The 12,426-nt window shown below is 23.5% G+C and overlaps 1 protein-coding gene across 2 annotated transcripts; it reads left to right on the top strand.

The window, feature by feature from the left end:
* Nucleotides 1–8,433: 8,433 nt before the first annotated feature.
* On the top strand, nucleotides 8,434–12,059 carry LOC111621776 (peptidyl-prolyl cis-trans isomerase G-like). Of its 2 annotated transcripts, XM_023364024.1 has the most exons (3): nucleotides 8,434–8,633; nucleotides 8,727–8,884; nucleotides 8,963–12,059. In XM_023364024.1, the coding sequence occupies exons 1-3, from the start codon at nucleotides 8,470–8,472 to the stop codon at nucleotides 11,266–11,268; spliced, it is 2,628 nt and encodes an 875-aa protein (XP_023219792.1). In that variant the 5' UTR covers nucleotides 8,434–8,469; the 3' UTR covers nucleotides 11,269–12,059. The 2 variants fall into 2 exon arrangements, with proteins under 2 accessions (XP_023219792.1, XP_023219791.1); XM_023364023.1 differs by having other exon boundaries at nucleotides 8,727–12,058.
* The last annotated feature ends 367 nt before the right edge of the window (nucleotides 12,060–12,426 follow it).

Below are 12,426 nucleotides of genomic sequence, written 5' to 3'. Positions count from 1 at the left end.
TCTGTTGGGCCATCGGACCTTCTCCCTTATTTGGGGGTCCTCCCCTCGCAACTCTTGTCCTTTTTTGGTAAAATCGTCCTTCACATCCAATGGTGATTTTTGCATATGATTCCTAATGACACATTCAATGTGTCACCCCCAAACAAGGAAGCAAGTCCATGGGAAAGGATATAATCATATCTGTAGTGATCTCCTTTTTTTTTTAACTTTTTTGAAACTCTCACAGAAGTTTCAAAAATAAAACCAAATCCCATATCTTTGGCCAAAGTTAAGCCTAAACTTCTGGATTACTTTTCAGACTGTTATTTGACTTATCAACTCGAAACAGGAATTCAAGTTACATTTCAGGTTTTTTTCCAGAATTTGTATTGTAAATATTGTATATTTAGAATATAAAAATACATACTGTTTTTACATTTTAAAAAGTTGTCTTACAGAAACTACAGTATTTTACTAAGAAATTGTCACCGATAACTTTTCACTGCTATTAAGGCATTATTTAAATTTTGATGATAATATTCTTTGTTACCTTTGTTAACTTTCTAGCTCCTTTACAGTTCCTTTTATTGCTTATCAACATAAGATAATCATACATATCTATTTTATATAGATAAGCAGAATTTTTTTTAGTAAATGTTCACCTAGGTAGCCCCAATGGCGGCACCTCCATTAACAGGGTGCCAGTCATTTTTACTACTTTTTTAGTGAAATCAATGTTTTCTTTTGTATTTTTTACATAAATCACACCACTCCACAATTGTTGACTCTTTGTGTCGTCACCAAAGGTCAGTTTTTAACACACATCAGTCTACCATTATCCTATATGCTTTGCATGTAGACGTGGGCCTCGGTGCTTGCTGTTGATTGCACCTTAGCACCTGGGTGGGGGCAAGCCCCATATTTCCCATAAAACTATATAAAATCAAGTACTCCATGAACAGTCAAATGGGCTACTTGAAGCTGGCATAGTCATGTGATCTAAATTGTTAAACACAATACCATCATTGGTGCTACCTAAGTGAACATTTACCTTTTTTTCTTAGAAGCAAATGATGCTAACCAGATCAAAGCATCAAAATGTAAGTACAACTACAGTTTTCCGTTTTTAGCATGTTCCACCATAGTAGTGAAGTGCTTATGTTAGGACTTTTGTGTGTCTGTCAGGCATTATATATTTGAGACAGCAAATGTATTTATTAGTTTTGCCAGATCATTTGATGGCACCCCATCTCTGCCTGAGGAGGGTTTGCGACTACCTGTGACTGTGCTCCCCTTTGAAGGGGAGAAGGTGCCACGGCCCATGGCTTGGGTTTTGCTGCCCAAAGAGAGTTGCATGTGCAAATTCCATTTTGATTCGTTTAATCCTTTCATTGTGCATGTACTCGCGCATGCTTTGTTCAATCCATTTATTGCACATGTGCAAAAGAAAACAACATTTTCATTTACAGTCACTGTAAGCTATAGTAAAAACTACCCGGTTTCTCTGGAATCTATAAACCACATCCCTTACTGTATATTCAGTAAAAAAATTCTTCGGAACAACTACTTGATTCCATGAATTTAAAAATTTATTCTAAACAAAATTAATACTTGATTCACTTTTATGGAGCGTGCTATCAGATCAGCTTGACCAACCTTGTTGTTTTCAATGAATAGCAGTGTCCATTAATTGTGACTTTCCTGTTTGGAACTAATCATACAAGGACTAAGATACTTGCTGTTTTAAAAGTATTGTATTGCTTTTTTTTTTTTTTTTTTTTTTTTTTTTTTTTTTTTTTTTTTTTTTTTTTTTTTTTTTTTTTTTTTTTTTTTTTTTTTTTTTTTTTTTTTTTTTTTTTTTTTTTTTTTTTTTTTTTTTTTTTTTTTTTTTTTTTTTTTTTTTTTTTTTTTTTTTTTTTTTTTTTTTTTTTTTTTTTTTTTTTTTTTTTTTTTTTTTTTTTTTTTTTTTTTTTTTTTTTTTTTTTTTTTTTTTTTTTTTTTTTTTTTTTTTTTTTTTTTTTTTTTTTTTTTTTTTTTTTTTTTTTTTTTTTTTTTTTTTTTTTTTTTTTTTTTTTTTTTTTTTTTTTTTTTTTTTTTTTTTTTTTTTTTTTTTTTTTTTTTTTTTTTTTTTTTTTTTTTTTTTTTTTTTTTTTTTTTTTTTTTTTTTTTTTTTTTTTTTTTTTTTTTTTTTTTTTTTTTTTTTTTTTTTTTTTTTTTTTTTTTTTTTTTTTTTTTTTTTTTTTTTTTTTTTTTTTTTTTTTTTTTTTTTTTTTTTTTTTTTTTTTTTTTTTTTTTTTTTTTTTTTTTTTTTTTTTTTTTTTTTTTTTTTTTTTTTTTTTTTTTTTTTTTTTTTTTTTTTTTTTTTTTTTTTTTTTTTTTTTTTTTTTTTTTTTTTTTTTTTTTTTTTTTTTTTTTTTTTTTTTTTTTTTTTTTTTTTTTTTTTTTTTTTTTTTTTTTTTTTTTTTTTTTTTTTTTTTTTTTTTTTTTTTTTTTTTTTTTTTTTTTTTTTTTTTTTTTTTTTTTTTTTTTTTTTTTTTTTTTTTTTTTTTTTTTTTTTTTTTTTTTTTTTTTTTTTTTTTTTTTTTTTTTTTTTTTTTTTTTTTTTTTTTTTTTTTTTTTTTTTTTTTTTTTTTTTTTTTTTTTTTTTTTTTTTTTTTTTTTTTTTTTTTTTTTTTTTTTTTTTTTTTTTTTTTTTTTTTTTTTTTTTTTTTTTTTTTTTTTTTTTTTTTTTTTTTTTTTTTTTTTTTTTTTTTTTTTTTTTTTTTTTTTTTTTTTTTTTTTTTTTTTTTTTTTTTTTTTTTTTTTTTTTTTTTTTTTTTTTTTTTTTTTTTTTTTTTTTTTTTTTTTTTTTTTTTTTTTTTTTTTTTTTTTTTTTTTTTTTTTTTTTTTTTTTTTTTTTTTTTTTTTTTTTTTTTTTTTTTTTTTTTTTTTTTTTTTTTTTTTTTTTTTTTTTTTTTTTTTTTTTTTTTTTTTTTTTTTTTTTTTTTTTTTTTTTTTTTTTTTTTTTTTTTTTTTTTTTTTTTTTTTTTTTTTTTTTTTTTTTTTTTTTTTTTTTTTTTTTTTTTTTTTTTTTTTTTTTTTTTTTTTTTTTTTTTTTTTTTTTTTTTTTTTTTTTTTTTTTTTTTTTTTTTTTTTTTTTTTTTTTTTTTTTTTTTTTTTTTTTTTTTTTTTTTTTTTTTTTTTTTTTTTTTTTTTTTTTTTTTTTTTTTTTTTTTTTTTTTTTTTTTTTTTTTTTTTTTTTTTTTTTTTTTTTTTTTTTTTTTTTTTTTTTTTTTTTTTTTTTTTTTTTTTTTTTTTTTTTTTTTTTTTTTTTTTTTTTTTTTTTTTTTTTTTTTTTTTTTTTTTTTTTTTTTTTTTTTTTTTTTTTTTTTTTTTTTTTTTTTTTTTTTTTTTTTTTTTTTTTTTTTTTTTTTTTTTTTTTTTTTTTTTTTTTTTTTTTTTTTTTTTTTTTTTTTTTTTTTTTTTTTTTTTTTTTTTTTTTTTTTTTTTTTTTTTTTTTTTTTTTTTTTTTTTTTTTTTTTTTTTTTTTTTTTTTTTTTTTTTTTTTTTTTTTTTTTTTTTTTTTTTTTTTTTTTTTTTTTTTTTTTTTTTTTTTTTTTTTTTTTTTTTTTTTTTTTTTTTTTTTTTTTTTTTTTTTTTTTTTTTTTTTTTTTTTTTTTTTTTTTTTTTTTTTTTTTTTTTTTTTTTTTTTTTTTTTTTTTTTTTTTTTTTTTTTTTTTTTTTTTTTTTTTTTTTTTTTTTTTTTTTTTTTTTTTTTTTTTTTTTTTTTTTTTTTTTTTTTTTTTTTTTTTTTTTTTTTTTTTTTTTTTTTTTTTTTTTTTTTTTTTTTTTTTTTTTTTTTTTTTTTTTTTTTTTTTTTTTTTTTTTTTTTTTTTTTTTTTTTTTTTTTTTTTTTTTTTTTTTTTTTTTTTTTTTTTTTTTTTTTTTTTTTTTTTTTTTTTTTTTTTTTTTTTTTTTTTTTTTTTTTTTTTTTTTTTTTTTTTTTTTTTTTTTTTTTTTTTTTTTTTTTTTTTTTTTTTTTTTTTTTTTTTTTTTTTTTTTTTTTTTTTTTTTTTTTTTTTTTTTTTTTTTTTTTTTTTTTTTTTTTTTTTTTTTTTTTTTTTTTTTTTTTTTTTTTTTTTTTTTTTTTTTTTTTTTTTTTTTTTTTTTTTTTTTTTTTTTTTTTTTTTTTTTTTTTTTTTTTTTTTTTTTTTTTTTTTTTTTTTTTTTTTTTTTTTTTTTTTTTTTTTTTTTTTTTTTTTTTTTTTTTTTTTTTTTTTTTTTTTTTTTTTTTTTTTTTTTTTTTTTTTTTTTTTTTTTTTTTTTTTTTTTTTTTTTTTTTTTTTTTTTTTTTTTTTTTTTTTTTTTTTTTTTTTTTTTTTTTTTTTTTTTTTTTTTTTTTTTTTTTTTTTTTTTTTTTTTTTTTTTTTTTTTTTTTTTTTTTTTTTTTTTTTTTTTTTTTTTTTTTTTTTTTTTTTTTTTTTTTTTTTTTTTTTTTTTTTTTTTTTTTTTTTTTTTTTTTTTTTTTTTTTTTTTTTTTTTTTTTTTTTTTTTTTTTTTTTTTTTTTTTTTTTTTTTTTTTTTTTTTTTTTTTTTTTTTTTTTTTTTTTTTTTTTTTTTTTTTTTTTTTTTTTTTTTTTTTTTTTTTTTTTTTTTTTTTTTTTTTTTTTTTTTTTTTTTTTTTTTTTTTTTTTTTTTTTTTTTTTTTTTTTTTTTTTTTTTTTTTTTTTTTTTTTTTTTNATAAAAAAATTTTTTTTTTTTTTTTTTTCTATCCAACACCTATACTGTGGTTCTAATGTTAGCATGTTTCCATATTAATAAAATTAAGGTCTGTCCAAAAAGTTAGATAATTTAGTTTTTTGTGAAAAATTCTATTTAAATAAAAATATTGTTATTTTTATTTAACATAAATATTTTTATTACATTAATTAATAAATATTTACTACTTAGAAGAAATTTACCCTATAATTTCATTTAAAAATTTAAGTAAATTGAATAATGTGTATCTAAAAAGTTTAGGTAATTTTTATTTATTGGATTTTTTTATGTTTTTAAACTTTACAAGTATTAATAATTTCATTCAGTTCTTTAAAATATTACAAGAGTGCATTATTTTAACAATTTTCAACAAATGCTACATCTGTAATATTAATCCTGCCAAGAAACAAAAAATTTACTGACAATGATGTGGTTTACATTTGGAAAAGCAAGAAGGTGCTACAGTTAATCAAATTGCTAAAGAAATTCATAAGTCTGCCTCAGGAATATACAATGTTATTGAAAAAGATGAAAATTGGAAACCTAAACCAAGATCTGGAAGACCAAAAGTGACTACTGAACATGATGAAAGAATTTAAAGCTTACTTCAAAATTTTACATCTGTTTTTTTCAAACAGATGTTGTAGAATTTGAAGTAAGATTTGCGGTAGATGTGGATCATAAAGTAAGTAAAAGCACCATTCATAATCTATTAAAATCATCACCAACAATTACTTACACAAGAATGGCTAAACAACCTTCCTTAAAATGACAACATGTTGAGGCAAGGTTAGACTGGGCAAGAAAACAATGCGGAAAGAACAATGGAAAATGTAGTGTTTAGTGATGAAAAAAGTGGAATTTGGGTGAGCCTTCTATTGGCATGATTTTAGAAAAGAATCTAGAACACATTTCAATAGACAACAAGGGGAAGGAAGCATTAGGGTTTGGGCAGGATTTGGATATGATGGGAAAATTCCAATTATATTTATTCCTGGACAAGATAACTCAGAATTTTATCAACAAACTTGTTAACAGAATCTTTTACCTTTTGGAGTACAAATTGCTGAAAATAACTGGATATTTCAGCAAGATAATTTTAACAATCGGAAACAGTGTTTTTGAATTAATTTTATGTGAAGGAAAATTAAACATTAAATATAAAACGTATTAATTATTTTCAATAAATATTATTGTCTTGTAAAATTGCCTAAACTTTCTGGACAGACCTTATTTTTAAGATAATCTATATCTTGAATCATTACAAATATCAATCAATCGAGAACTGTACAATAATTTGAAATTTTGAAGTTGCTACACACATGATTTCATATTATGAATCAGGATTTGATTTATAACAGATAAGGAGTGGATGCAAAGTGATTAATTTTTATAGGTTTTTTTTTTTAAGGAACATTTTAGAATTTTTATTTTAAAAACCAAAATGCAGTGGGAGTGGTGAATTAAGTCTTTGCTCTTTTTTTGAATAGGGTTTTTGCTAGGCCAAATTAATTAATTAAATTTAAATTAATCAATTTACTATTAAGAAATAAGTCTTAAAAAATCTAGCAGACTTTAGCTGTTGATATTTGAGTACAGGTAGGCCTCCTACAACGCGGTAGATACGTTCCTTGAAAATACTGCGTTGTGGGAAATCGCGTTATAGGAGACACCAACTTAATACAAAAACTGGGATTCAGTTTTAAAAAGAGAGAGACTTGGCATTTGAATGGTGTTTTTTGAATTTTTCAAACCAGCCATTGCTAGCCACAAATTTAACACTGGTTTCATCAGCTGATGACTGTCCCATTTGTTTTAAATAATTAAATATTTTTAAGGCTTTAAGTGTTTAAGTGCAGTTTTATTTAAAGGTAACCGTTTCTTGTTCATGTCTTCTACCCATAATATTAGCGCTTGTTCCATTTTTTCCATTATAGGTGCTCTCGGACGAGCAACATTTTTCACAAGAATAGATGATCTGGATGCGACCAAATTTCTGATCTTTTCTCTCAACCGAATCGTCGACTCATTTAAATTAAAATGCCTACCGATATCAGCTATCTGCTCTTGATATTTAATTCGATCCAAAATTTCTATCTTTGTTTGAAGAGTTATGAATTTCCTTTTTAATGACTGTCCTTTCTTTTCATTCAGCATTGTTAGGGCTAAAATTTTTTCAATCAGTTTTGTGGACAGTAAAAATCGCAAAAAATAACTTCCTTTTACCATGTTGTAAAAAATATACATCCAATAGAAGTTTATACTGTATTTTGGACCATTTCTGCGGTCCCCACTTATTGAAAGTATATAAATGATCGAAAATTTAGTGATGTATTTGAGTGTTTACGGTAACTGATGCACATCTGTCCAGAAACTGATCTTTCCCTGAAACTTTGAAGGGAATAACATGCCAACATCCACAATCAGCTGTTTTCAAAGACTTTTTGCTCAGTATGCCGAAATTCGGCTCGTATCACATGATCCATTGTGATTTTTCTGTTATGTGAAGATAATTCATTTCTAAATACTGTAAACCGCGTTGTAAAAGTACTGTGTTGTAAGAAAATTTCCGCATTTTTCCAACCGCGTTGGAGTAAAAAAGTGTTATAAAGGTACCGCATTGTAGGAGGCTTACCTGTAATTATAATCTTATCTGTTGTTCCATTTTTGCCAAGTCTACTGTTTATCCAAAGTGTTCTTTACATTATTAGATTGGGTTTGAACCTTATGAACTAAATGAAAAATGAAACACACTTATTTGAACACAGCAAAAAATATATTGGTTATTTTTGAATCAGAATTTAAGTTTAAAAGTTAAAATAATTTTGTTACAAGAATCTTCAGTAATAAACAAAATTAAAGCATACATCTGTATAAATCATTCAGACAAGATTTGTAAGTCTAATGTAGGTCCTTTATACTTTTCATTGATTAGTAGAATTGGTAGACATGATACAGTTTTTATGCTAGCCTAATTGGAAGCACTTTAAACAGATTTTTTGAGACAAAGTTTTGTTAATGTCAATTGCATCTAAAGAACTTGTAATTAAGACTAAAGAGCTGTTTATTATTGTCTAATGTTTCTCTAGTGAATAAAAAAAATCTCTAATATCCATAGATTTGGGTCTTATCTGATTAAGTTTATAAAGAGGTACAGATTACACTGCTTTATTTTTGTATATTTAAAATTTTTTAATATATTACTTATTATTTGTTTTGAAGGACNTTTTTTTTTTTTTTTTTTTTTTTTTTTTTTTTTTTTTTTTTTTTTTTTTTTTTTTTTTTTTTTTTTTTTTTTTTTTTTTTTTTTTTTTTTTTTTTTTTTGTCATATATGCATTTCAGGCATAGCCCCTCTTCAGTCTGACCTATTTGGATATCATAAAATAAGAATTATAAGACTTAAGAATACAGTAATTATCTTGCAAATTAAAAATTGTATATAAATATGATGATTACTGTATTTTTAAATCTTGTAATTCATGTGTTATGATATTCAAATAGGTCAGACTGGTGAGAGGTTAAGTATTGAATTATGTTTTATGATGATACATTCTTAAGAAATTGCATAATTTCTGTACTTTAAATTTATTTCATTAATTTGTACTGAATGTAATGTGATGATAGTTTAAACAATCTACTTTAAGTAAAACTACTAAATTTTTAATTTTTGTAAAACAAGGCACAATTTGGATTAAACAATTGGCATCTGTAATTTTTAAATGTTTTGTTGAATTTCAGTGTTAGGGCATCCATGCTGAGTGCTGCATCAACAAAACAGATGGGAGTTGATTTTATGATTCCAGTTGGTAGGAAAAAAAGTGGAAGCACAGATAAGAAAGATGATGATGATGATGATGATGATGATGATATGAAAGCTGATGATGATGACAGAAAAGCTGTTCAAATGCAAGAAAGGTACAATAAAGATTTATTTATTTGCATATAATTAATTATATATATATATATATAGCTTGTTAATTATAAAAGTCTACAATCTTTTCATTACAGTCCAGAAAGTGATGTTAAAAAGAAAAAGCATAAGAAGAAAGATAAAAAGCATAAGAAGAAGAAGAAGAAGAAGAAGAAGTTAATGAAACTAGATAGCATGGAAGAAAAAACTGAACGGAAACACAAAAAGAAGCTGTTGGCAGAACAAGAATTCACAGGTAAGAAGAAACGACATGATTCTGATTCAGACAGTGACGATGATAAAGGTATGAAGGAATCAATCAGTGCAATTTCAGCAAGAGAGTCTATGGAAGTTGAAAAGAAGACAATACAACAGTTTGCTAATAAACAAGATAAAGATTCAGGAAAACATAAATATGAAGAAAGAGATTTCAGAGGCAATCTTCCGGATAAGCCTAAAAAATACAGAAGTCAATCTAATGATGATTCTGATAATGAAATCCCTAAGATGATAGTAAGCGATAGCAATAGTTCAGATAGTGAAGGTGATCAAAATGTTTTGGCAAATAAACATTCTCTTAGTCCAAAGAGTGGTCGACATGATATGATTAAAAATATAAAGCACAAAGAAGCATCTGTTGAAAAACAAACAGCAGATGCAGATAAGCTAGGGCAAAAATATTATCAAGAAAATCCATATAAAACTTACAAAAATGATAAATATAGGAAACTAGAACGAGATACAGAAAGAATTAAAGAAGGATTTGAAGGAGGAAAGTCTTCAAAAGAAAGAAATATAATTAGTAGTCCACCATCAAAACATTCTACAGAAGAAGCTCTTGAAAGTCATCAATTCATACATAGTCAAAAAGGTGAAAAATCCATTCATTCATCAAAACTAAATGAATATGAGAAGAAAGGCTATGAAAGCAGCATGCATCGTTCAAGAGATAATGAAAGAAGTAAAAAATCTGAAATGGAACAAGGTCATGGTGGAAGAAATAGACAGCTTGAATATGAAAACTATCCTAGCAAATCTTCAGAGTCCATTTTACCAAAACATGTCTCAAAATCTAACCGACCTAGTAGTCAATCATCTGGAACCCATAGTGAGAAATATGAAAGTAAAAGACGACATGATAGCAGTTCTAGTTCTGAAAATGAACAATTGGAAACAAAGCATGAAGATAAAAATTACTCCAAATCTAAGAGATCAATAAATGAAATGATGGATTCTAGATCAAAAATTTCTAATAAAAATAAATCAAGTAGTGATGAGCTCCCTGACGATCATAAAAGTGAGAAAGTTAAATCAGCTGCACAGCGAAATTATAATGAAAACATTTCAGATCATATGCTAGAATCTAAAAAAGCTTTATCTGCTAAAGAGTATGGTATTAGAAATGAAGGAAAAAATATTATGAAAAGTAGTGATTCTTCCAGTAGTGATGATGAACCTATAAAAAATATTGATAATAAAAAGCAATTAGAAAAAGCTACTAGTCATTTAGTTGAAAAACATTTAGAAGCAAGAGAAAAGAGAGGAGGTAGTAAATTATATGATAGTAGTTCTGCTAGTGAAGATGATGAACAAAAACTTATAAGACAAAAACGAGCAGAAAGAAAAAGCAACTCATCATCTAGTCAAGAAGACAATTCTGAAACTGAAAAATTTTCAAAAATACAACAAGAAGCAAAACCTGTTAAAAAGTTAGAACGGAAACAAATTAATAGCAGTGATGAAGAAAGACAGAGTCCAGAAAAAGTACATTCTGAACCTAGTAAAAAAATGAAACCAAAGATCGAGAAAAAGCGTTCATCTAGTAGTAGCAGCAGCAGCAGTAGCGATGAAGACGTGAAGTCAAAACCAACAGATAAAAAGTCATCAAAAAGAGATCATTCATCAGATAGTGACAGCTCTCGTTCAGAACCAAGAAATCGTTACGATAACTCACATCATAAAAATTTTCATTCGGGAAGACACGAAGCCGATAGAAATAGACGTAGTCAATCTAGCACTGATAGTGAGAAGCGTTCACCTCAGAGAAATCGTTACGGAGATAAAAATAGGAATCGAAGAGATAGCAGTTCAGAGAGTGAGCCTCGTCAGTCAACATCTAGAAATTGGGATGACAGAAGACCTTGGGTCAGAAGACAGCCTTGGTCTCGAAACTGGAGAGACAATAGAGGTTATCGATGGCAACCTCAAAGATATCAAAGAAATTTTGGGAGAAGACAAATGCAATCTCGTTGGCAGAATAACAGATCAAATATGGATAGGCAGGGCTACAGAGGATCATATAATAGGAATGTCAGGGATAGATATATGGATTCTAATCGACGAAGACGTGACAGTAGTTCAGATAGCAGTGCACGTGGAAGACGAGATAAAGGAGACAGGGATAGGTATCGTAGATCAGATAGAGGTCCATCTAGTTCTAGACGCAGAAGTAATAGTAGTAGTTCAGACAGTGACGAACATTCGAAACATGCTATAGTCGATAGCCGAGGAAAGGGGGAAAAACGAAATTACAGAAAACGCCACGATAGTAGCTCAGATAGCGAACCCAGAAAAAAGTCAAGAAATACTAAAGAGAAAAGTTCCAATCAAAAACGAAGATATTCATCAGACTCTTCATGAAGTATTAGTGTATTTGTGCATATCATATATTGCATGCATATAGATTTCATGTATTTGATACAGAGAACAGGGTAGGTGATTTCATCTAAATGTGGCCATTATTGTTACATTTAAGAAATTTTTTTCTTTTTGTTTTCTTTCATTAAAATTGATTTTAAGAAGAAAGTATAAGCTTTGTAAATGATTAAAAATGCATTTCATTATATAAATTGAACACAATTTTATTGTATTGTGTTCACTCTAAGACATTTTGACCAGAACATTTTAGACTTTTCTGAGTATTTTCTGTTTGAGCATTTTTCTCTTGAAAAAGAATAATTTTTTGTTATATCTCTGTATATTAACATAAGTATTCATTATATTACATTTTAAGAAATGATGTATATCCCAATAACTGTGTTCTTAAATGCGATGTAATGCTTCTTTAAATTAAAAATTTCAACTTTTGCCATATTTGTACTTAAATCTCTGCATTTTCAATACATTTAATTATATCATGAATAGAATGATATTCACATTATGGAAAATAAGTTGTTTCCAAAAATTTTTTTAATTTTGAAATTACAGAGCTTTATATATTTCTAATCCAAAATTATTGTTTTATATGAAATGAAATAGTAAGGTTTTTCTGAAAATGCAGGGAAATTTGGCAACAAGTTTTAATTTTTTTTGAAGACTTATAGAAATTAATAGTTTAATGTTATTTCCTCAATTTTTTGGAATTTTTAGAGATGTAAACAAATAAAAAGTGTTGTGTGGAAATTGTTGGTCGTTTTGTAATTGTTAATTGCACTTCACAGATTTTTTATGGACAACCAGTTGTTTGCTAAGAAATAATGGGTTAAAGGCCAAACTAATCTAAGCAACAAAATTCTCAAATTGATGCAAGTTTGATGCTTGCCAGCGTGTAATTTTTTCTACGATACAAGCCTATGCCAATTGAAAAATCAGGATTAATATCCGATGTTTTGGAAAGCAATAGTTGGTTTGATGAATGTTCTCCTAAACGTGGATGAGTGTTCAATAAAGTTCAGATGTTTCTGTTAAAGGAAATAGTATTTCTTTTGGTGAACCTTTAATTTGCTCTTCAGTCTCATAAATAGTGAGTATTTTTCTGACTGATTTATACATAAATTATATCTTCATTGATATATATGT

The sequence above is a fragment of the Centruroides sculpturatus genome, unplaced genomic scaffold, assembly GCF_000671375.1.
Source record: "Centruroides sculpturatus isolate CEXI.00-Female unplaced genomic scaffold, Cexi_2.0 scaffold153, whole genome shotgun sequence".
NCBI lineage: Eukaryota > Metazoa > Arthropoda > Arachnida > Scorpiones > Buthidae > Centruroides > Centruroides sculpturatus.
The sequence above is the reverse complement of the archived record's forward strand: the minus strand, read 5'-3'. Positions and strand labels throughout refer to the sequence as shown.